The sequence below is a fragment of the Carassius gibelio genome, chromosome B25, assembly GCF_023724105.1.
Source record: "Carassius gibelio isolate Cgi1373 ecotype wild population from Czech Republic chromosome B25, carGib1.2-hapl.c, whole genome shotgun sequence".
NCBI classification, from domain to species: domain Eukaryota; kingdom Metazoa; phylum Chordata; class Actinopteri; order Cypriniformes; family Cyprinidae; genus Carassius; species Carassius gibelio.
Window position 1 is genome coordinate 8,981,184 of NC_068420.1, and position 26,749 is coordinate 9,007,932.

The 26,749-nt window shown below is 35.0% G+C and overlaps 1 protein-coding gene across 2 annotated transcripts in view; it reads left to right on the forward strand.

The window, feature by feature from the left end:
* LOC128014194 (cytosolic carboxypeptidase 4-like) overlaps positions 1-26,749 on the forward strand; it is a 191,371-nt gene that overhangs the window by 100,590 nt on the left and 64,032 nt on the right. For both annotated transcript variants that reach the window (XM_052597556.1, XM_052597555.1), the window contains exons 14-19: positions 332-424; positions 884-1,032; positions 2,402-2,489; positions 2,634-2,763; positions 3,639-3,792; positions 18,648-18,828. In XM_052597556.1, coding sequence (XP_052453516.1) covers positions 332-424; positions 884-1,032; positions 2,402-2,489; positions 2,634-2,763; positions 3,639-3,792; positions 18,648-18,828 — 795 coding nt within the window. The remainder of the gene's footprint in view (positions 1-331; positions 425-883; positions 1,033-2,401; positions 2,490-2,633; positions 2,764-3,638; positions 3,793-18,647; positions 18,829-26,749) is intronic.

Sequence of the window (26,749 nt, forward strand, 5' to 3'; positions counted from 1 at the left end):
TCCTGTGTTTACACTGGTTCCTGTCATTCTCTTTTCCTTCCTTCCTTCCTTCCTTCTGTTGTCTTTCTACCTGTCTTTTTCATCTTTCTTTATTTCCTTCTTCCTTATTTCTTCTATTATTATTTTTATTTTATTTCCTTAATTTCTGTGTTTGCATTGGTTCCTGTCTTTTTCCTTCCTTCCTTCCTTCCTTCCTTCCTTTCATTCTTTTTTTTCTTACCTCCTGTGTTCACTTTGGGTTCTGTCATTCACATTTCCTTTCTTTCTTTCTTTCTTTCTTTCTTTTTTTCTTTCTTTCTTTCTTTCTTTCTTTCTTTCTTTCTTTCCACAGTCCGCAGTGTTCCCCCGATATGTGTCCCAGTTCCCTTCACTTCTTCTCCAAATTTGAGAGCGGGAATCTGCGAAAAGCCATTCAGGTCCGCAGGTGAGACTCTTTCATTACAATACAGCACACGTACACAAGCACACACACACACACACGCACGCGCAAACATGTACTGCAGACAGCTCGCCGAGTGCCCTTGGGCCTCATTTGTTGTGCATTCGCAATCACTCTCGCTCTCTCTCTCTCTCTCTCTCTCTCTCTCTCATTCTTATGTTTCCACTCTTTCAGCAAACCTGTCTCGTCAACGCATGCAAGATCAAATCAAAGAACCTGTCTACAGAGCAGTTCCGATGCGCTTAAATAAAAGAGCCAACGTTATATTTTTCCAAATGAAATGTGGCGGCGTAACCACAGATAGGGATGGAGTGAGAGAATTCTCTCTATCGTTTACGTAACACGTTTCTCAGTCTCTCTCTCTCTCTCTCATTACATCTCTCCCATCTTCTCTTACTCCCACTGATTTTCTCCTGTCTGTCTCTCTTTTGCACTCTCTCTTAGTCATGAATATGATTTGATTCTCAATGCTGATGTCAACTCCTCTGCATTTTGTCAATGGTTCTATTTTGAAGTCAGCGGCATGGTGGCTGGCGTGCCTTATCGTTTCAACATTATCAATTGTGAGAAGGGAAACAGCCAGTATAACTATGGTAAGCCATACAGTAGCAACTACTTTAAAGCCATGTGATTTACACAAGTAGGACAACATCTTGTTCTTGGATCAGCGCATAATGTTACAGGAACCAGAGTTACTATACCTCACTTCAGATCACCTCAGATTGATCCAGAAGCATGTTCCACTTGTGTAAATAATGTGTTGGTTGCATGAGGGTTATAATATCTTTTTTTTTTTTTTTTTGCCTCCTACCAAGATTGAAGATGTATGTTCTTCGATTGTTGTAGATGGCTTTGATTTTGACACAACCATCTTCTCTCAAAAGAAATCTATTTCCCCACCGGCACCAGCACAGCCAGCTTAAGAAGATGCCACAGTGGTAGCAGCTAAATCATATCTTAGCCTCGCATTGCTCTCAGACGCAGCGGTGGGCCCGAGCAGCTCTTAAATCTGACACCAGCCGTATATCCCAGAAAAATACAGTGCTTCGGCATTTCTGAGTTCCTCCCCCGATAAAGTGTTTTCAATGGCCCTTGACTGCCTTTTCCTCATTTTGGTGTGCAGCTGGGCATTATAATAGACTCGTGCTGCCCTAAAGTCAGTGTTTTATGTCTCTATATTAAATGAGATGTCCTTTACTTTTGACCTTATTTGAGTTTGAGTAAAACTTAGTCCCAACAAACATCTACTTTGAAGGGAATGCATTTTAGGGCACCCTTCTTCCTCTAGGAGTCAATGTTTTGGAGAAATTGAATTTATTTAAATAAATGTAAGCTGCTCATTTTAGCTTTCCTCATAAAAAAATTGTTATAGTAATTACATTACTTACAATTAGTAAAATGAAAAATAAAAGTCCTTTATCAAGATTGCTTCTTATAAATTGATATTGATTTGAGGATATTTGTGACCCTCGCTGTAAGCTAGCCAACTAAAGTCTTTTTTTTTTTTAATTGTGATTTACTAAATAAAATCATTCTTTATAAGGTAAAGAACATTCTGTGAAAATATAACTTTGATATATTTAATATTGACTGAATAAAGGCATATTAAAGATTGAAATCATAGTGAAATTAATAGTCAAAAATACATTTTAATTCTTGTTCTCTCATAATTAGTTTTTGAGCCTGGAATTTAAAGACAAAATAATTTTCATATAATAGAGAGAACTCTAAGCTTTCAAACTTTTTTTTGCAAACTGTAACTACTTATTTATTGAACTAAGTTTAGCCCCCCGCCCACCCACCCCCCTGCCAATTTATATACATAATTTGCCTTGCTATATTAAAAACTCTTTGTGGTGTTGATGATTGATAATGTGGAAAAGCTAACAACCTGAATGCTTAGCAATTACAGAATGACCTGTTTGAGGTGGTTTATAACTGTATGATTGTGGGATGTTTCAGGCATGCAGCCTGTGCTGTATTCTGTGAGGGATGCGCTGGAGGGCAGACCACACTGGGTGAGAACAGGCTCTGAAATCTGCTATTACAGGTACTTCACTTCAGCTCTTTACATTTACGCTCACGTTCATCACTCTGCCTTGTTTTACTGTGCTTTTTCTCTATGCATTCTACTCTTTAGTCAAGACATTGCACATAAGCCTATAGAATCTAAGTGTGCTTTTGACTTCCACAGAAATAATTTCTGCGCTAGAAGAGGTCAAAAAAGTTCTTTCTACACGCTGACATTCACGGTGACCTTTCATCACGAGGATGACGTGTGCTACTTGGCCTACCACTACCCTTATACCTACACCACCCTTCAGGTGCTTGACATGAGCCACTTTGTATGAACACACATTGATCTCCAGAATCAATATCAAGATATTCAAGAGCTGACTCAATATTGTGATTTGATATAGAAATTTATTTTGAAGCAATAATAAAAAGAAGTTTACTTCACTGAAAACTAATATATATTTATATATATATATATATATATATATATTATATATATATATATTATATATATATATTATAATATCTAATATAATAAATATAATATGTATTATGGTACATATACTTATTGTAAATTATGAAGGCAGCAGGTTTAATTAAAATATAATGTAGGTTAATTAAAAAGAAAATATAATAATATGGAACATAGTGTATATTTATCACAGTTTTTCAGCTGAGGTAAATAAAAGCCATTATATGAGTAATGCTTCATATCAGTAAGTTGTGCTGTTTCTTTTAACATACTTTATGGTTTTAATTCATGTTTATTGGGCTGTAGCTATATCTGTCACTGTCACTGGTGCAACAGATATCTGTCACTGAAGATCATCAAAACCACATTTATTTTGTGAATTATGCAAATCAACAGAATTTAAAAGCTAAGACTGTTTCATATCAAAAATAACAAAGCAATTTGCAATTAATTGATGGCAGGGACACTAAAAATAATGTTTCGTGCAAGTTTTGTTTCCACATCAACTGAAAAGATACTAAAATATCTCTGTTCATCAAAATGAAGAAATTAATATTGTCAAATCAGCCACACAGTCCACACAGCTGACATATTTGTTTGCCTGGTGTAGCTTAATGACGTTAATTAAGCATCACTTTTAAAAACATCACTATTTTGGTCAATAATTGAATAAAAAAATTAAATAAAAAAATATTTACAATTTTTCTCTAGACCCATTTGAGAATGTTGGAGAAGTCTGTAGACCCAGAGAAAGTTTTCTTCAGGCAACAAAACCTCTGTGACACGCTGGCAGGAAACTCCTGCTCCTTAGTCACGATCACAGCCTGTCCCACTTCCAGAGCCTGGAAACATCTGCACCAGCTGCGTAAGTCTGACACTAAAACTCACAATGAGACAGATTTATGCTCTTGTGTGTCGACACACCTGTGAACTGAGCGTCTGATGCTGCTTTGGGTTTGTATTCAGCAGTGAATCTGTGTGTGTGTGTGTGTGTGTGTGTGTGCGCACGCGCTCGTACAGTCTGGCAGATCTTCAAGGCACTCTGAGCATCTGAGCTTTGACACCTCCTGTCAGAGGAGGAGTTGAGGAGCTTCAGTGTGTGTGTGTGGGTGGGTGGGTGGATGTATGTGGGGAGGACACCGTTAGATGGGATGACAGTGTTTGAATCACTACCTGAAGCATATGTTATGTCAGGAGACAAAAAGTTAAAAGAGCTAGGAGAGCACATATGGATTGAGAGAGTGTCAGTTTTTTTGTTTTTTTGGTAGTTGCTTCAAAGGCAACATGAAATCAAAACGTAGCCTTTTAACTTATACTCTTGTCTTTTTGTTTGATTTGTCATTGTACGTTATCTTAAAAAAAATAAAAAAAAAAAAAATATATATATATATGTATGTATGTATGTTTTTTTTTTTTATATATATATGTATGTATGTGTGTGTGTTCATAATGTCACTTGTATAATATCTCTATGGAAAGCGAGTAAAATAAAATGAAAATGTATGTTAATTAAGAGGAGTAAAATATTTATTCATTTATTAATTATTTTTTTTGTTTGTTTCATTCTGAGGATCCAAAAATGTGTTGTTGGTGGTGATGTTTTTTTATGAAAATTAATACAAAGTAATTATTTATTTTATTAATTTTTCTGTCATTAGTATTTGTTTGTTTTAAGGCACTCAGATCTTATGTTTCAAATCTTCATTTAATAAATGAAGTTCTTAAATAATTTTTTTTTTTTATTTTTTTTTTAAGTTAAATGAATTGATCGTCTTTTTGCCTTGATTAGATAAATCAAGGTGTAAACAGACACACAGACGCTCAAACAGTCATGTGCAGTGATACAGATCACATAAAGCACATTTATGAAGCATCTAGCAAAAGCTCTTGGTTGTTCCCGTCTTGAAGCGGTACTCACACCCGCTCTTGCATTAGTGCTGACAGGTGTGACTGTCAACTGCAGAGATAGATGTCTCAGACTGAAGGAAGATCTAGAGGGACATGTTGGGACATGCTGACCCAGCTGTGGGCCACTTCCACTGGGTAGCACGGTGCTCACCAAACCCTAGGCTCCTGATGAATATGGAGGTGAGACATCTGCAGCTTGATCCCTATAGACTGACGCAGAGCATCTGGCTCAGCTAGAGGTAGAGGGACGGCCGTTCCGTTCAACCGCCTGCTGACAGTCCCCAAGACACTCCGACATACTGCAAAGTGACCTGCTGATAATTTCCAGTGACTGTCTTATACAGTGACCTGTCTGCTAACTTGAAACTTGTGCACTTGATCAAAGACTGTCAGTTATTATCTTGTTTAAATTAGCTATATCTGAACTCTCTCTGTGTGTGTGAGAGAGAGCGCATTTGTGTATGTTAGTATAATCAAGACACATAATGAAAATACACACATGGACTTTATTCACAAATTTAATGGCTAATTAAATCAGTGACATGGAAATGGCTCCCCGTAATTTTAATTCAGGCACTGCTTTAAATGTTTTAACAGCATTAGACTTTGAATATAGACTTTGACTCATATCATAGCATTTTAAAGCCTCTGGGACTATAGATCATTGTAATTTATTTTTTAGCAGATAGAGGTCTTTCCATTTTAACACCCTAATGATCTGGATATCTGCAATTATAAAAGAAAAAATTCTAATGGAAACCATTGTTGGATTTACTTGTCAAATTAACATGTTGTATTATTGAAAGTGAAAGTGAAGTGAGGGGTGGCCAAGTATGGTGTCCATTACTCTGAATTTGTGCTCTGCATTGAAACCATCCAAGTGCACACACATTCTGTGAACACTTACCCGGAGCAGTGGGCAACCAATGCTGCGGTAACCGGGGAGCAGTTGGGGGTTTGGGGCCTTGCTCATGGTTCTCACCTCAGCTGTGGTATTGAAGGTTGACGAGAGCACTGTTTATTCACTATCGAACCAGCGACCTTCGGGTTCGATAGTGAACTCACGGGTCTAACTCTCTATCCATTAGACTACGACTGCCCCAATAAGTTATTGCAATTCTCATAAAAAAAAAATAATAATAATTCCAATTAGGACAAAAGTAATTGACATTTTCTTGTGTTTACGACTTTATCTCACAATTATGGCTTTTTTAATTGATTTATTTTTGTCTTTAAATCTTGCATTTGCGACAAGTTTTCGCAAAAGCATAGTTTTTTTTATATATCCCAAGAATAACATTTTCACAGTTGTGACTTTGTGAGATTTTATACCTTATAATTGTAAAAATTATTCTCACAATTGTGTTTAATTTTATATCTCATAATTATAACATTTCTGCAGTTGCAACTTTTTTTTTTTTTTTTTTTTTTGCTTAAACCGGATATTTATACATAACAATTGCAACACTATCCTTGCGATTGTGATTAATTTTTGTATTGTTTTATTTTTTATATCTCACAATTATAACATTACTTGCAATCATGAATTTTTTTTTCTAAGCGTGAGTTTATATCAAAATTGTAGCATGGCTTCTCTAAATTATGACTTTTTACTTGCCAGCCTTTTTGGAAATATTTCTGCAAGACTGAAAGATAGCTATGATACCTATACCTACGAATCACTGCAGTTTCCAGTTGAAATGAACACTAGAGGCAATAAAACTCTGACAACTTTTATCTCTTTTCAGAACGTATGATTTACAGGTCCACATTTTCAATTAATAAAATTAAATTTTTGCTCAAGTACATGAAGAATATTAGGTTATGACTTCAAGACTATTTTAATATGCTGCAAGATTTGAAAACTGAAATTTCTGAATGTTAGTCTCACATATCCAGCTTCATCTGTATGGGTTTTTATAGGCAGTAGGTTTATTCAGTATTTCACGCAGTACAGAGATGCATTTGTCTTGAGAGGCAAAGAGCTCCGATACAAATCCCGTGAAATTACGGTTCAACAAACCATTCAAATCTGCATATAAGGAAGTTCAAATGGAAAGGTTGCATTAATGCTTTTTTATATCTATTTTGCATTTGTTAACACTATCGGGTAGGTTTAGGGTTTGCTTCGGTGTAGGGCATATTTCCAAAACGAATTAACTTTTAATAACAGTCCCCAGATATTTGAATTCTGATTATATGTGCCTATATTAACGTAATAAAAATGTTCCGGGATCACGTATTAAACCCGTTTTAGCACCGCTCACTCAACATTTCACTGTGAAACTGCCGTGAAACGTGGAGTAAGGTATGTGGGGTATGTGTCATAGAAATGGTACCTAGAGGCACGTGTTTTATGATAATGGGTTGCTTTTTTCATAATTTCATAATTATTTTCCATAATATTATTGTGGGTTTCCATATTTGAGACACATAACAGGTTAACATGGCACAACATCAAGTACAATTCAATCTCAATAGAATACTGTACATATTTATTGTTATTTTCGTAAAACTGAATATTCGCTGATTTTGATAATAAAACCAAATAAGTGAGCTGTATCTTGTAAGAGGCCAAATCACCAGAATGCTGGTATGATATTTGTCAATTAATGCATAGAATACATTCGAAAATGTAACGAAAATCATTCTTAAATTCACAAATTAATTACAGTTCTATCCAAACGTACAGTCCAACAAATTTGAAGAAACTGGTTTTCCCATGAGCTGACACACAATAGCGTTGTGACAGCCATTGCAGCAGTCAAACACAGCCTCACCACAGTCAGCAGCATCCAGCGAGATTCACGTGGCTCTGTGTAAACATCAAGCCCGAAACACACACACTCTCACACACAGGGCACCTCATCCATCTGTCATCGTCCTGCTGAGTATGTCGTCCCAGCTGACACCATGCCGAAACTTCACAGTGCATTTCATTAATCTGAACATCCGTGCAAAGAAACCTCCTCCAACAGGAAGAGGCCGTGTCAGTAAATCAGAGTCGCTAGTAGATGAATCGATTTCAGATAGTATAAGAATTTCTTCAACAAAGTGGGGTCTTTCATATCCCTAATATACATAAATCGTATAAAAAAAAAATTGTAAAAAAGAATATTGTTCTCTCTATTATGATCTGTTGATCATTTGTTCATTATTTAGTGTGTGCTATCTCTGTCTATCGTTTGTTCATTCTCTTTATCTACTGTTCAGTCATTTGTTCATTTTTTCGTTGGTTCTGTTTATCATTAATTTATTCATTTTTTCTATCTATCTGTCTGTCTGTCATTCTATCTGTCTATATATCTGTATGTCTGTCTTTCTATATATATTTGTCTGTCGTTCTATCTATATCTGTCTGTCGTTCTATTTCTAGCTGTCTGTCTGTCTGTCTGTCGTTCTATCTATATCTGTCTGTCGTTCTATTTCTATATCTGTCTGTCTGTCTGTCGTTCTATCTATATCTGTCTGTCATTCTATTTTTATCTGTCTGTCTGTCATTCTATCTATATCTGTCTGTCGTTCTATTTCTATCTGTCTGTCTGTCATTCTATCTATATCTGTCTGTCGTTCTATTTCTCTGTCAGTCATTCTATCTATATCTGTCTGTCGTTCTATTTCTATATCTGTCTGTCGTTTTATCTATATCTATTTGTCTGTCGTTCTATCTGTCTGTCGTTCCATTTCTATCAATCTGTCTATATCTATCTATCTGTCTGTCTGTCATTCTGTCTGTCTATCTATCTGTCTGTCTGTCGTTCTATCTATATCTATTTGTCTATCTTTCTGTTTCTATCTATCTGTCTGTCTGTCGTTCTATCTGTCTGTCTGTCTGTCTGTCGTTCTATCTATATCTGTCTGTCTGTCTGTCGTTCTATCTATATCTGTCTGTCTGTCGTTCTATGTCTGTCGTTCTATTTCTATCAATCTGTCTGTCTATCTATCTGCCTGTCTGTCATTCTATCTATCTGTCTGTCTGTCTGTCGTTCCATCTATATCTGTCTGTCTGTCGTTCCATCTATATCTGTCTGTCTGTCGTTCTATCAGTCTGTTGTTCTATTTCTATCAATCTGTCTGTCTATATCCGTCTGTCTATCTGTCTGTCATTCTATCCATCTATCTGTCTGTCTGTCATTCTATCTATATCTGTCTTTTTGTCTGTTTGTCTGTCTATATCTATTGTTCTATTGTTTTATCTATCTGTTGTCCTTTCATTCTGTCGGTCTTTCTCTCTATCATTCTATTGTTCAGGAGATTGTTTTTCATTTATTCTATCTGCCTATTGTTCTGTATCATTCTCTTTATCATCATTGTCTATTGTTCTATCATTCTATCTCTTTCTAACGTTAGTTTGTTGTTTGTTCTTTTTTTCTGTCTATCGTTCGTTTGGTCTGTCTGTCTGTTCTGATATCAGTCTCTCTATCCATCTGTCATCATTTTTTTCTAGTGTTCTATTATTCTGTCCAATTTAAAGAAGACCCTGTAAACAATTTAAAATGAACATGCGTTTGAGTTTAACCCTGTCCTTGTGAACTGTACACATATGGCAGCACTCTATGGCTGTTGAGCTGAGCTACAGACCACACCCTTTCTGCCCGGGTGGTTTTGGTGCTAGGTGTGGCACCCAGCCGCAGATAGTTAATTAGTCACCAGGTGGGAAGGATCTAGTGATTTTAAGGGAATCAGAGTCACTCACAGGATAGAAAGCAGGTTGGCAAGATGTGTGGAGAAACTGGGCCTGAAAAGTGATATTGCAGGACTAAAGCTTGTTTGAACAAGGAAGGAGTCGGTGAGCATTTGTTTGTAAAGTGTGGTGGATTTTAACATTTAAGTAAATCATGTAATTATGCTTAAGGAAAAATGTGTTTAAATGTTATGAAATCATGTTTGGATTGTAAGCTAAAGTGTTAAACATTTAACATTTATGAAGGTAGTTAAAAGAAATGTGTTAAGATTTTTAAGGAAGCTGGAAGTGAGAAATTGTGGTTTTATAGATTAAAGCTGTTAGAGTTTAAGGGTAGAATTATTTGAGTAGTGCTTTAAAAGTGTCTTCAATTTATTTGGGTGCTCTAGATATGGGGTTTTTCTTTCAATGTATTTTCAAGACTAATTTGTGTTTAAATTTAAGTATTTGATCCTGGGTTTTGATGCTTTAATATGGTTACTTGGGTTTATTGTATATTTTCTTGATTACTTGTATTTGTGTTTAAGGTTTTTTACCTGCTTTTGGCCATGGCAACTTTCAAATAAAAGAAAGAAAAGAAAGAATTGATTCCTGGTCATTGAGTAAAATCCAGTCCAAACCTTCAAGAGCAAGCATACCCTTTCAAGTGGGGGAAATTGCAGGGTTGAACTTCACTAGAGTGAGGGAACTTGACAATGGCAACAAACTCTGACGTTTACACTTTAATTAGCACATGGGGTTTAGCAGCGTTAGCACATGAGCTTTGCCTTTACACATAGTGGGATTTTCATAATCACTTTACAATTTCTCTCAGATGCAGGACTTGTGAGAACTCCCGTCCGCTGCATTATTGAATTAAAGGCTTCAGATATGATTAACCTTAATCATGGTGCCCCACATCAATCACTACAAACAAATTAAGCCGCTTTTATAACCCTGTAGTGATTATGAGGTGATGCAGGGTCACGGCTTGTTTCTGTGCATGTAAGAGAGAAGGATACTGGACATTGGTGTGGAATGAGGATGTGTTAATATGACACATTAGACGAGCCGGGGCAGCTGTTGTTTAGTATTGAAGTTGTGCAGCTGACCAGTAGAACAATATGGATTAAAGTAGCAGCTATTGAACCGGATGAACTTAACGGCTTAATTTGCAGTTGGTATTTGCACAACTCTCACAGACTTCTAATTAAACAAATCCCTTTGATTAACTGTACCTGCAAACACAGCCAGCTTAATTTATATTTACACTTTTATGCTATTTCCTACAAAAGCGGGAGTGAAATGTCTCACAGCACTCCCTAAGTAACAAAGATGTCACGTTATATAAAGACAACAATTTTAGTTGGTTGTCATTTGTGTGTGCTGCCTTGAGGTGTATATCACTAAACAGACAGGTTATAATTTTTTTTTTTTTAATTATGTATTTGGGACATTTTGTGTGCTATGCAAAAAATGAAACTTTTTCTATTCCCTTTAAAATAAAATAAAATAAAAAAACAGGAATTGTAAAAAACTAAACAAAAACAAATTCAGTGCATGTAAATTAATAAAATTGTTTAAAATACTTATTTGGTAAAATGTTTGGTTATACATTTTAACAAACAAACAAACAATAAATCAATTTCTGCATTTAGCATAAATTTAATAATAATAATAATAATATTATTATTATTATATTGAATAACAACACTGAAAAATAATATAATATTGAAATCTTATTGATGATGATAGTAATGATAGTAAAAAAGAAATTCAGTACTGTATTATTCAGTGTTCAATATAATAATTCTAATAAAGTCATTATTTATTAATGCATATTATAATTATTAGTTGAAGTAGTATAGTAGTAGTGATGATGATAAGAAATTCAATATTATATTATTCAGTGCTGTTATTCAGTATAATAATTCTAATAAAGTCCTTATTATTTAGTAATGATTATTATTATTATTATTATTAAAAACATTTGTGTTATAAAAAAGGCATGACGCAATTAAATAATCACATATACATTTATTTGGCTTGGCTGTTTAAATAGTAAATTGTTTTCCTGCCATCGACAGTTTAGAAAAGCAGAGTGCCTGTAACAGAAATACAGGGCTCTTATCTGTTAGTCACATTGCCCATGCCTTCTGCTGACAGTCAATGATAAATCCTGTTTTCAATACCTTTTTACTTGCTTTTGACTCTACATTAACAGAGCCTGTCCTCCATTGGCATGCATCCTGCAGCCTACATGCTTCTTTCTTCCTCTCTCTTTTAATATCGGCATCTGTACTGACGCTCTGTCTTTCATGTTCACACAGTCTCTTCAAATAGACATCTTAACCTCTATTTCACCCACATTCCACTGGACAGAATCCAGAAACTGGGCTATGGAATGGGGCAATAATGACTTTGCTGGTCGGTTTACCCCTTTTTTCAACAGAAATGCTGCTGGAGATGGAAAGATCTCTGAACCCTGATTCTTACCTAACATTTGTAAATAATAGCCTGTGACTATTTTAGGTAGAAAGAGATTGTGAGATTTGAGGACACATTTTAACATGCAGAATTTGAATTAGCATCTTTGTTTCTATGAGATGATTTTGATGCAATGATCATAAGTTTAGTTAAAAAAAAAAATTAATTGAAGATTTTATATTTTATATAAGATTTCGTTTTATATTTTTTATATTTCTATATTGTTGGTGGTCTCATGAAAATATAATATATAATATATACATAAAATTTAAATATCAAAATTTCATTTAATATGATTTTTTTTGTTCTGTAAGTCTGGAAAGCCTGGAAATAATTTTTAAGATATTAGTGAGACATCTCTTTATTTAAAATATTGATATATTTTATATATATATATATATATCATATATTTATATAATATATTTTATAATATATATTACAGCTAATACACTTTTTGTAGTTACGCTTAGGTGGGAAATATTTAAATATTTTATATTTAATAAAAATATATGAAATTAGTGTATTATTGATATTTGAAATATTTATTAATATATTAAATCCAAAAATCAAAATGTAAAAACAATATATATAATTTTTGTCATGATGTCAATTTACATTTATTTTATTAAGTATATATTTTTGTATTTAAAGACAAATTAATTGCTGTAAAATTGGTTTATCAACTCTTTTGACTTTTCAATAACTTTACAGCCCGCCTCTATTGTTAAATGCATAAAATTAAGATTATGAGTCTAAATGAAGGATGGATTTATAAAACCAGATAATATTGTTGTAAAATACAAATGACCTCATTGCAAAAACTAGGATGACCCATTATATATTAAAACATAAAGTAGAGACACATATAACTGTGAATCCTCTTGTTGCGGAAAGTGTCTCCCTCCAGATCGCTTTTGGCGAAACTGTCACATTTAACAGGTTTACGCTTGATAATTAACAACCCAAGAAATGAGCATAAGCGAGATTCCTATAAAGCACTTTTAATTAATAAAAGGCTAAATTAAAAGCTGCATTTTCATAAGCTTTGCGGGGCAAATTCATCTCATGATTTCAAATGGACATGTCTGATATGTTTTAATTGGACTTGATTTGCATATACAGGAAAGGATTGCAGAGATTGGTTTGATAGCTTAAGGCTTCCTTTGTACTTAACGATCAAGGGGCGGAGGCTTTTTTTTACTGGGTGTGTGTGCGAGCAAAGAGTGTGTTAGCATGTTCTACTGATGATTAAAAATGTATCGCGCATTTGAACAAAATTAAATGTCTGGCAGAAGGATATAAAGAATAGGTTTAAGTTCAGGTTGTTGTCATTTGACAATTTAAAGTATAATTCTAAGCACAGACATAGTTCTACACCTAGAATAGACATAGATGTAGAATTACACTGTTTAAACTTAATTTGTTAAATATGGGTCTATGTTTAGGTATAAATCTGGATCTTAGTCCAGTAAGTTTGGTAAGTGTTAAAGTCAGTAAGTTGGGGTCAAGCTCTATGAATCTAAGTCTAATAGTCTAATAGTGTAATATTGTCAGATTCATTTTTTCATGTATGTTGATACACAAGTGTTGGTTTTTTATTTTTTTTATTTTAAGTGTTTTGGAGTTTAGGTCTAACCTGAGACTGGACATAGAGACATACGTCTATGACTGCTTCTGCAGGCATTTTAAAGTGTGTACACAATTTAAGTGCTGCTGCTGCCAGATTTAATTTGAAGTCTGATCTAAATCTGGATCTGTGGACATTTATTAAATGTGTAATGCCTAGAAATTTAATTGGTGAAGTTCCTGTGTTTAAGTCTGGGTCTTTGTGTACAGACATTTTATTGCATTTAAAACTAAGCTTATTTTAGTTGGGTCGTACATCTATGAACGTTTAAAAATGCATGCAACTAACTTAAGGCGGGCGTACACCGTGCAGTTTTTGCTGTCGTATGAGTTCGCATGTGTGGACAATTGTGTGGAAATCGTGTATGCTGGTATGGTTGCGGCTCATATCATGTGCAAGGAATTCCGAGCCAAGCAGAGTGCCTTACGAGCACTTCCCGACCTCCCGATCATTTTTAAACAGGTCTTAAAAGTTTGTGAGCTGTCGGTTTGAATTCATGACGTGTGTGCTTGAACGAGCCGATTTGTTGATCTATCTGAAGTTGGACCAATCACGAACTAGGAAAACCACCGAAGAAGAAAGACGAAGATGGCAGCACCACGGCGAATGTGGACTGTTGGCCAAGAGGATAAACTCGCTAAACTCTGGCAGAAACAGCAAGCGCTGTGATGTTTCTAGCAGCGTGTACCATGCATTTAAATTATCTCTCTCTCTCTCTCTCTCTCTCTCACACAAACACACACACACACACACACACACACACACACACGTGGATATGTAGTTTACGGGGACTCAGACGTAATGGTTTTCTATATTGTACAAACTATATATTCTATCCCCATACACTACATCTATCCATCATGGAAAAATGCATGTTTAAAATTTCAATTAAACCCTGTTTAATATTTTTTTTTTTAAGCCATTACGAGGACATAGAAGGTGTGTTCATGAACCATGTTTACATAAGACATTTGTGTCCCAATAAACCATAACACACACACTAGGGTGACCAGATGTCCCGGTTTCCTGTTGCTGAAAAAGAACCTGTATGTGTCACGGCTCGTATCATTATTTTATACACCGTTATGAGAGAGGGAGAGCAGTTATATTAACTTCGTGCAATTGCTTCGGAAATCGGCAGGTCATAAAATCGTGTCGTATATCACCTCATCTGTCCGATTTTCAGAGTAACTCACTCGTGACGTGTGCATGGACATACGATCTTCCGACCGTCTGAATTCGCACCGTGTACGCCCACCTTTAGTTTAATAAGTCTGGGTCTGTGTCTAGTTCTAGTTCTACATCTGACTGGATCCAAGGCTTGTTTATGTCCGCAGTCATTTAAAATTGTGTAAAACAAACGCAATTGTTAAGTCCGAGTATGTGATTGGTGATCTGTAATGGTTTAATTATGTATTAAACTAACTTAATTTATAAGTCTGGGTTATCTTTTAAAATTCATAAATCTAGCTTACATTTGTAAGTCAGTCTGTAAGTCTGGGTTTATGTTTGGTTCTACAGGACATGTCTATGGTCTATTTAAGTTTAGTTTGATGCCTGTAAGAATTTAAAGTGTGCAGAACTCCTTATTGCAAAAATATTGCTGAAATTAAGCCAAAGAAACAAATAAATAAATAAATAACTAATTAATTACATACTAGTGTGCGCTTTTATCCTTTTAGTAAAAATGTGCAGCATTTTTTTTACTGTAATACACATGAAAAATACAGTATAAGCATCATACTGATGTAAACCTAAAATAGAATAGAAGTAAAATGGAAGTTTTGCAGTCTGAATGTGGGTCTGCAAATAATGCGGACATTTTAAAGTGTAATGCTACCAGCTAAAAGGCATAGTTCACCCAAACATGAAAATTCTGTCATTACTCACCCTTTTGTCTTTCCAAACCCCTAAACCTTCGTTCATTGTCGAAACACAAATGAAGATATTTTTGATGAAATACATCAACATTGTGAAGTCACTGAAAATTATAGTTTTGAGATTGTTTGAGATGAATATGAGCAGGAAGCCTGAGGTCTACATCTATGGACACTTTAAAGGGTATAACATTTATCAGATTTCTTTGTAACTGAATGCTGATACTCAAGTACAAGTATAAGTCTAGGTCTGTCCTTAAGTCTAAGAATGCCACTTCCACCTTCTTATAAATCTGACGACTGGGAAACATTTCATACTCTAGTGGATCTTTATGGAAATCGACTATACTCAGGGAACCCATGAAACCTGTATTCTTTCTCCACATAATGTGCAGTATTATAAGCCCTACTTTCAAAAGCATTTCCTTTAAACGTCTTAAGTGCCGTTCAACAGGGGCACATAAAACCTGGCTATTTAAACCCTAACACACACACACACACAACACATTCAGAAGCGAACACATACACACACACACACACAAATGGGAAGGAGATAAACCAGCATGTTTTTAGGCGATGTCGGTGGGAGGTATTTTTGCTCAGATAGCTGCGAAGCAGCAGGAGAGACAGAGACACAAAAAGGAGTTTTTGTGCCCTCTCATCTTCCTCTTTCCTTTATAGTTTTTGTTTTCTGTATTCTGTTTGGGTTGAAGTCGACTGTGTGCCAAGGACTCCTCCGTACAAGGAGTGAAAGCCCAGCTCTTAAAGGATCGGGCTGTACTCTTCCCACTGGGAGCGTGGGAAGACTGATTTGTGTTGTACCGGCAGAGAGATCTATTCTCTCGTAGCTTCACGAAGCACTCCCACATCTTTGTACACTCACTTTGCGTGTGTGGCAAACAACGTATATTTGATTGGGCGGTGTATACGTGTAAATGGGATCAAGGCAAAAATACACATGGAATTGATATGTGGAGGTTTCTTTCCACAGACGGATGAAAATAGCTCCTTCAGCTTATTTGCGCAGTGCAGTTTGATGCTGGATGTACAATGGAAACAGTAGTTTATTGCACAAAAACGTTCTTTCACTGGTAGGATGGAGTAGTGACAAATGGATGTGCTGGAATACAAGTGAGCGAGTGTGATGAAGGACAGATGGAGGGAGAGATGAAGTGGAGTGGACAGAGGGTTTGCAGAAAGGACTCCATCAGGAGACCGGCTGAACGCATTGAGGGCCTGAAATCTCTGATTCCGACTTGAATTAGAATTTAAATTAGAATTTAAGGTTTTTGCGGTACTGGAGCAGTCGGCTCTTGAGGGGAATTGATTGCGTGCACCAAGCTGATGTGATTCTTATCAAGCATATTTTATCTTTAGGACACTTTTGTCAGGGATTCCTAGTTTTCCCAGTATTGTTTTGGTATGGTATAGTTATTTTCAGCACTGAAACTACATCGTGCTCCAGTAAAGTTCAGTAGTGTTATATTTTAGATACAATATTATGTTTTTGCTGAAAAAATGTTCCAATAAAAATATCACCTATAAAGCAAAGGCAGAATTGTTGTGCATCTGTGCAATCTGATTTTGTTGCAACCTAGAATTAAACTGCTGGTGAATGTCACACTATTTTGACACACTATTTCCCCGTTTAATACTGTGAAGCTGCTTTGACACAATACGCATTTTAAAAAGTGCCATATAAATAACGGTGACTTGATTTGATTTGTTTCTGCATAAATCCACGTTTTGAATGAATCGCTTGAACCAATGACTCAGTGGCCCATTCATAAAGAGAGCCAATTACTTCATTCCTGAATGCCATTTGAACAAATCAAATGAATGAATTGCTAAACGGCTTACTCATAAAGATATTTACCGCAATCTGCTGGATGTTTTAGTTTCTTATTTAGAGTATTATTTCATCAAATAATAATAATAATTATTATTATTATTATTATTTAAAAAAAAATGATGTGAGTAACCTACTTGATATTTTTATTTTAACACAACAGTGACTTTAAATTATCTTTTGGGAGGATTTTCACAGTCAAATTGAATTAGATTGCAAATTTTAATCGACTGACAGGCCTAATAAAATATAATCAAAATTATATATTATATAAAATATACAAGTATATAATAATAGCCTATAAGTTAATTGATATTATATAAATATCATTACATCCGTAATATACTGTGGCAAAGTTACAATTTAAGTTTCATGTACACAAAAAATTAAACATTTATTTATTTAAAATTAAGAATTCTGTGTATAAATACAATTTATTGCATGTTAAATTATATGAATTTGTGTGAACTTTAAGATATTAAGAATAATAATATTTTTGATATAAATATTTTTGAAAGGGAAATTATGGACATTTTTACAGCCATTAAAATCTTCTCCTACAAATGTAATAATAGTTTTTCTATAAGGTATTAAACTTACATAAATGCAGAGATCTTATTTTGAAAGAGTTTTCTTACTTTCATCTTGACCATTCGTATTTCTCACTGACCCTTAAGCTGAATGCAGAATCGTAGGTCACATGCTATTCATGACAAACACATGCAATTCATTATTATGGCAAAAGGCTGCAATAATGGCATTATCTCATTTTACAGCTCCAAAAATAAAATAAAACAAATAATAATAATTAAAATCACTCCCACCTAATTGCATGGACATATTCATATTCAATTAAATACAGAAAATGAAATGGAGCTGGTGAAAGAGCGCATAAACAGAGGCCATGCAGAAACTCATTATGAAATCATCAATACCAGAATCACACAAATTAGTCTCCCCTTCCGCCGTCTTTTGTGGGGTGGCAGCCAAGGCCATAATAGTCAAGCTAAATTAAATTTTAATGTGTTTTTGATAAGCTTTGTCCATCTCTTTTGGCTTTGTAAACTTGCTCAGCAAGGTGATGTAATTTCCCCGTCAAGATGAAACGAGTCAAGGGACGTCGACTGAAAATCTGATTCGGCGTAATTGCCGTGTAATGTTATGAAAGCAAAGCATCACACTGATTTGGTGGCTGTCTCCTGTTTAAAACATGAGCAATCCACAATACAAGCTACTCATTCCACAGGTTTGCTTTTTTCCTCATATTCATGTTGTTGTTTTTTTGTTGTTTTTTTTTTTGTTTTTTTAGGTAACCGGCCATGTGTGGTGCTGACAGCAAGGGTTCATCCAGGAGAGAGCAATGCCAGCTGGGTACTGAAGGGCACGCTGGAGTTCCTGTGCAGCAGTGATCCCGTAGCCGAGAGCTTGAGAGAGGCCTACATCTTCAAAATCATCCCCATGCTCAACCCTGACGGGGTCATTAATGGCAAGTATGTACGCTTACATGCATAGTGTGCAAATGTCTTCATTTATTACTTTCAAAATGTTGATTTAAAAAAACCCAAAACAAAAACAAAAGAACTTTGTGTTCCGTTTTGTCGCGCAGTTTTTGAATACGTGCTGTAATACAGAAATGTGGGACCTTTGTGTGTTTGAATAAAAGTGGTGCTGTAAATGTGATTTACTTCTATGGTAGGAACATCCAGTTTTCTGAACTTTATATACAGAACAGAGGGGCAGGATTAATTTGTTTCAAGTTTCAAATTTCAGGTTTATTTTCAGAAATGTGTATATATATATATATATATATATATATATTAGTTCTATCTGTCTGTCTGTCCAGCTGTCCGTCTGTCAATATAAGTTATGATGGATTGGTCAACACAAAATTTATGCTTAATGGTTGACTGATTTATATAAAAAGTATATTTCTGGAAATTATAAATATAAGTAATTAAAATGTACAAACAAATTATATTTAAATATGTAATTATTTGTATTAATTATTTACAATTTTATACAATTTGTAATATTTTATTATAAACAATATATTCAAATTATTGTATTATTAATATGCATTATTTTTTATTATATTTTATCAATATTATTTATCATATATATATATATATATATATATATATATATATATATATATATATATATATATGATTAATATATTACATTGTATTTAGATAGATTGTGTTTTTCTCAGTGACAGGTCATATCATATTGTTTTAAACTAAAAATCTTTCCATCACAGCCTGCAGGTTATATATGACCTCTCGGTGTAATATCAGTGTAGCAGGTGCCTGCGTTTGGCACTAGAATATTCATGATTGCCTTGGGCATCTGTAAGCAGGCTATTTCTTCCTGTCTGAAAGTTCAGTCACCATCTTGTCCAACACATTAAGGCAGTCACCTTTTTTTGCCCTTGGAATTGAGTGCTGAAATGAAAAAGACGAATGCCAGCTTTAACCCACCGGATATCGCCATATCTCCCCTGCTGTTCCCAGCTAGATAGTATTTACATGTGTAAAACCAATACAGAGGTCAACTCTGTGGCTATCCCTATTTAAGAGCTCTCCTCCCTGGCTTATTAATGCTCTATTCACAGTCAGGGAATGATCGATTCTCCTCGCGGCTTTCTCACAATCGAGGGTGACCTGATTTCCTCACCGAGAGACCGGGGTCTCCTCCATTGCGTGGCCTCTTCCTTATCTCCAGTCATGTGTACAGGAGCTTGTGTATGGGGTGCTATTGATCAGGCATGCTAACTGTATTAGAGAGGATGCTCAGAGAATGGAGGGGTAGATCAGTGGGCAGCCAGTTAAAGGAGACTCGCTCTTGCTCTTTTCATCAGAACCAGGGTTTATTCCTCCAGTGACCTCATAACAAGCGTGGATGGCAAAGACATGATCTCCTGAAGTTATAAGCTCCAAGTCTGGAACTGTGGAAGAGCCAGATTGGTTTTTGTGAACTCTGCCTTATTTCCCCAACTCTCTCGTCTATAAATAGTACAGAGACTCGACCCGTTAAGTTGGAATCACAGGTTCAAGCTCTTAAAAGGATAGTTAACAAAAATAATTATATTAATAATTATAATATCCTCACTCTTGTGCTTTAATACAGGAACTTTTGCTCATTCTGTGTTGCTTGATATTGGTAAGTGTTGTTTAATGAGGAAAATAGTTTGAGGACTTTTTTTAATAAATGAAGATTATACTTTTTTTTTTATATATAGTATTTATGAGGAGTTCGGGGGCATAGTTAAATTTCTTCTTTTTTATTTAATTTTTTATTTTATCCCTCAAATTATGGCTGACTGTTTTTATGGCTCTTTTAGAATAAAATGTCATTATATATATATATATATATATATATATATATATATATATATATATATATATATAATACTTTTATTAAATAAAACTATTTCTTAATCATTAATGGGTCTGTTACGGATCACAAATTACATGACAAAAATGGTAGTAGTGTAATGCATTATATTATTATATTACACATTTTATGTAATATAATTTGATTACTTTTTAATTATTTTAAGATTACTTTTGACTTAAATACTTTTGATTTAAATAGGATAATATATTTAAAATAGAAAATATGTTCCATTCGTTGTTAGGGTTTTCCCAAACTTGGGGTTTGCGGAGGAATACAAAGTAAATATATTAGGTAAAATTTGTTTAATCTAATTACAAAGTACTTAGTATTTGCTATCAGATTATGTAATTCAGATTACATGTAATCAGTTAAAGGTGCTGTAGGGAACTTTTGTAAAAAAATATTTTTTACATATTTATTAAACCTGTCATTATGTCCTGACAGTAGAATATGAGACAGATAATCTGTGAAAAAAATCAAGCTCCTCTGGCTCCTCCCAGTGGTCCTATTGCCATTTGCAGAAACTCCATCGCTCCCGGTAAAAAATAACCAATCAGAGCTGCGGTCCGTAACTTTGTTTGTGTTCAAAATGTAGAAAAATGTATATAATAAGCGAGTACAACCATGAATCCATTTTCCAAACCGTGTTTTTAGCTTGTCCTGAATCACTAGGGTGCACCTATATTAAGTGTTTATATTCGTACTATTTTAGATTGGTTCGGGGGTACCGAGGCGGAGTAACCCAGTACCTTTGTGATTCTTCATAGACATAAACAGAGAGAAGTAGTTCCGGCTACAATGTTCTTCCGCAAGACGCAAGCAGTTCTGTTTATTAACCGCTAGAGCGTCAAAAGTTCCCTACCGCAGCTTTAATACCCAGCTCTGTTCCTAATCAACTTTTTTCATAATGAACTGCATTTTTTTTATTAAAGCAAACCTCGCTTTTTAATCACAATAATAAAATTATTTAAAAAAAGGAAAACAATAACATTTTTATTCAGTATTCGATTTAGATATCAGATAAAGATTCAGATATCCTTGTTCTGATCCAGAGTTTGATTTTGTCCATTATTCTGATACTGTTTTTGGTGGCCTGGTCAACACAAAATTGATTTCTAATATGTGCAACCAATATAAATGTGCAATACCCAGAATGGTTTTTCGGAATTTTATAGACTAGAAGGTAATGGGGTTGAGACGCAAACCGAAATAATTGTAATCAAAGTATATACACTCACCCTGGTGACTTTATTTTGTGGGGAAAAAAATAAATAAATAAACAAAAACAGTAGAACATTCTTCAAACTATCTGCCTTTTTGTTCCACAGAAGAAATGCAGGTTTGTCCTACAGGTTTGGAATGACATGAGGGCGAGTAAATAAATTTTCATTTTGCGGTGAACTATCCCTTTAAATGTCACAACAACACATGCACCAATGCAATCCTGCACTCTTTTTGAACCCATTCAGTGTTTGTTTTCCCACAAGCCCTCACAAATTACCATGACAAATTTAGATTTCACTTCAACAAAGCAGAGATTCAGCTTCAAGGTATTAGTTCCTGTGTGGGGGGCCTTTATTTACAGTTTCAGGGCAGCTTGTGGTTTAGTGACAGGTCTGAGGTACGTGGGAGAGTGTTTGATGCCTTTAGCGCTGATCTCACATCCTCAATAACACGCTGCCAACATTTAAAGTGATGTAGGTGCATTTGGAAAGCAATATTAATGTATGCAGTGTGTATTTAGATAAATAACCTTGTAGTTTTATTCAATTTCTTACTGTTAGTGTGTGTTCAAACGCTTGAAGTTTAGCAAAGGAATTCACAAATGCACCTTCGTACAGTCCACCGCACGCTTAGAAAGTGGCAGAGCTCACTTTTAAGATTGGACGTCTTCTAAATATGGGTACTTCCGTCAGTTTCATTTATATGGTAATGCAGTATTGCATAGATATAAATACAGCGGTGTTGCAAGCCCTTTGAAATGGAAATGACAATGTGTGAAAAGGTCACATTTGCTCTATCAAATTCATCACAGACTTTAGAAATTTCGAAGGGAAATATACATAACGTAGGTCAAGGGATCTGATGTTTTCTGATACCCTATGTCCACAATAAATCGTATTTTAACACTGAGGAAAAAGGGTTTATGAAGCTGTGAAAGCAGAATTCATTGTGAAATGCTATTAGCACAAGCCATTTTTACAGTACTGTTAGATGATACAATATTATTATGATTACTTCAAAATCATGATTATTTCTGACTGATATTTGTGGCTTACTGGTAAAATTAGATAACAAAAAGTTTTGACTTATGTAGAATACTATTGCTTTTTATATATATATAAAATTAGCATTATATACAGGCTATTATTTACTTCAGAAACACACAAAGCAGCTACTGTTTGTGGTTAGTTTTTCAGTATATTTATTTTTAACCTCTCAAATGTATACAGGAGGCATTGAGAAGTCAGCAGATGTACACTTGTTTTGAGTTAACTAATAAAAGGTGTGAAGTTTTGCGCTCTTTGCAATGTTCATGTAGCATGTAGCATTAGCATTGGAGATTTGTATGATTCACTTGTTGAAATTGGAAAAAGCAATCTTTTAATGACTGCAACAACTGAGAGATGCGAATATTGTAAAATTATTACAATTTCTAATAACCGTTTTCTGTTTTAATGTATTTTAACATGGGATTTATTCCTGTGATGGCAAATCTAAATTTCTAGCAGCCATTACCTCAGTGTTACAATGCAGCTATTGTTTGTGGCTAGTTTTACAATATTTATTTTAAACTTCCCAAATGTGTACAGGAACCTCTAAGAAGAATCAAAAATTTTTTTTTTTTTTTTTGAGTTTGCTGTTAAAAAGTTTGTGGGTTTATCTCTCAGTGCTGTTTATCTAGCATGTAGCATTAGCATTCACGTAGATATCTATGTGATTTTTTTTTGTTGAAATTGGAAAAGGACAATCCGTTCATCATTTTGTTGACTGCAACAGTTGGGAGATGTGAATATTATGAAATGATTACATTTTCCAATAACTGTTTTCTGTTTTAATGTATTTTAACATGTCAGTTCCTGCGATGCCAAAGCTGAACTTCCAGCAGCCATTACCTCAATGTTACAATGCAGCTGTTGTTTGTGGCTAGTTTTACAATTTATTAATATTAAATGTTTTAAAGTTTGCATATTTTATATATTTCTTTAGTTTGCAGATAAAAGGTGTGAAGTTAAGCTCTCTTGGTGCTGTTTATGTAGCATGTAGCATTAGCATACACAGATCTGTGAGATTCTCTTGTTGAAATTGGAAAAAGACAATTCGGGACAATGACTGCAGGGACAAGGAGAAATAAGCGGATGTGACTTGTGACAGACAGCAGTTTTGCGTCTGGTGTTATCTTGGTTAGCGACACATTGGGGGGTTGAGATTACAGAGCTCAATACCTGCTATGGTTTAGCATGGGACAAAACAAGAGGTGTGAACAGACTCAGGCCTTATAAGGTTAATGTTTTCATCTCTGGGTGTATTCATCACAAGGCTGTTGTAAAAAGCGTCTCTCTGTAATGTCAAATAGAATTGGGTTTCCGACATCATGAACTCACATACAAATTGCACATCAGCTGTACATAGCCTGCAGCGTCGTTTCCCAGTGTTCCTGATCAGCTTCCCTGCTCATACTGTACTAAAAGCTGGAGTGGTAAACATGAAGCATTGATAAATTCATTGGCCCACTGGTATAAATCTAGACTTAAAGGGATAGTTCATCCAAAATAAAAATCTGTCATTAATTCTTATCAGAACACAAATTAAAATATTTTTGCTAGGCCACAAAGCAAACATTTTATTTCTACCTTAATTTCCCACAGCCAAGTATTTTGCATTCACCGGAGAGGACAGCCGTATCTGATTCAATGATTATTGGACATATTTGACAAGTATTCCACACCTATTCCCCAGGCCAGCGTCAGCTTGGCACATTGCAATCATTTAGGGCAATTCGCATAAATCATCGGCTCAACATCTGGCAAGGATCAGGCTGTGCTCAGCACAGTTGAGAGGGGATCTGCCAGTGCTTTCTCTTACCGTGGCGAATAACTAGATGAGGTCTTTCATAAGCCGCCAATGCTTGTGTGGGCTAACAACCCAGATATGGTGCTGGATAAGAACGCGATGGGATTGTTTGCTTGAATAAAGACTCTGTAAAACAGACCAACAAACAAGTAGTAAATCATGCTTTGTTAGTTCAGATGCAAGATGAAGTTTAATTATGCCTGAAATTGAATTTGTTTGACCACTGTTACTAGTGGAAACTCGAAGACTGTGATGTATAATTTTGGTTTGGAGAGTCGAGGGAACTTTAAAGGCTTTTCAGCGGCCTGTAAGGAGGGTTTTAGAGGTAATGGTCTCTTTTGTGCGTGCGAGCTGCACATGCCAACGCTTTTGAGTGTTTTGTGTTATCCCCATGGCATGTTCCAGAATATTGGCTTCGAGAAGATGACACGACTCTCTGTGCTTGTGCAACGTTTGTTTACGAAATGAGCTTGGTGAGTAGATTCTAGATTGTGATTGGTTGATCTGGCACCTCTTATTGTGTGTAGAGAGTTTTACAACTTGGGTGTGCATTCTGAATGTTTTATCTACTTGAGTATAAAGTCAACCATCTAATCAAGACCTGAAGTGGGAAATAGTGTTTTTATTTTATTTTAGAATTATTGTTTACTTATCTGCATTATACAGTAGGCCTACAACAGTTAGATCTGGTCACCATTTGAAGTGATATTTTGTGTATTTTTACAGTTTAGCATAACAATGATGATTCCTTGTTTTGTCTTTTTCTATTATTCCAGACCAGTCTGATTTTTTTTAATATATTTGTGTGTATATTTTAATTAATTTTAAAATATGAACATATATATATTAGGGCTGTCAAAAATATAGCGTTAACGACGTCAATTAGTTGTTTGTCGTTAATTACGTCAAATCTTTTAACGCATTTCACGCATGCGCAGTGTGACAAATTATTCAGGTCAGGAAAGTCTCGTCGATCTCTGAATTCTCAAGATAGTAAAAAAAACAGCGGCGAGCGTCGTGACGAAAACACAGAAGAAGCTTAAGGTTTTACCCCAGTTACTCTCAAATACATTCATGCCAAGCTCGATAAACAGAGACGACTTTGGTAGTTGATACGCTGGAGCTTCTTCCTGTTATAGCGTCCTGTGTTTCACACTGCGCATGCACAGAACGCCTACATGCAATGCAGCGAAAATTACAGCTGTTTGGAAAAGCATATCGTCCCCTTGGAATTATAAGATTCTATCTGCGTTCTGAGTAGTTTTGAGATATTGAGCTTTAAAGTTTTTGTGTTCCATAGACTTCTGTAGATAGAACCTTTTTGTTTTTTCAATAAAAAATCCCAAAATGTACACAACTTAAAATAAAACATCACATAATGTAAATAAATTGTCACAGAATAAAAATATGTAAATAACTCAGTTTTGACAAAAATGTCAGATAGAACCTTATAATTCCAATGGGACGATATGCATTTTTACTTGGTTTTACTGGCACTTGAAGCCTTCAGAACATGAAAATATCGATCCTAAAGTATTGTGGCAGAGCAAATGTACACCTCCCAAAAACAAGAGAGCCCAGAGTGCAGAGGGCGCATGTTTGTGTTTCTGAGTTCATTCTTTCGAGTTTATATACATACATACAGTATTGTTCAAAATAATAGCAGTACAATGTGACTAACCAGAATAATCAAGGTTTTTCGTATATTTTTTTATTGCTACGTGGCAAACAAGTTACCAGTAGGTTCAGTAGATTCTCAGAAAACAAATGAGACCCAGCATTCATGATATGCACGCTCTTAAGGCTGTGCAATTGGGCAATTAGTTGAATTAGTTGAAAGGGGTGTGTTCAAAAAAATAGCAGTGTGTCATTCAATCACTGAGGTCATCAATTTTGTGAAGAAACCGGTGTGAATCAGGTGGCCCCTATTTAAGGATG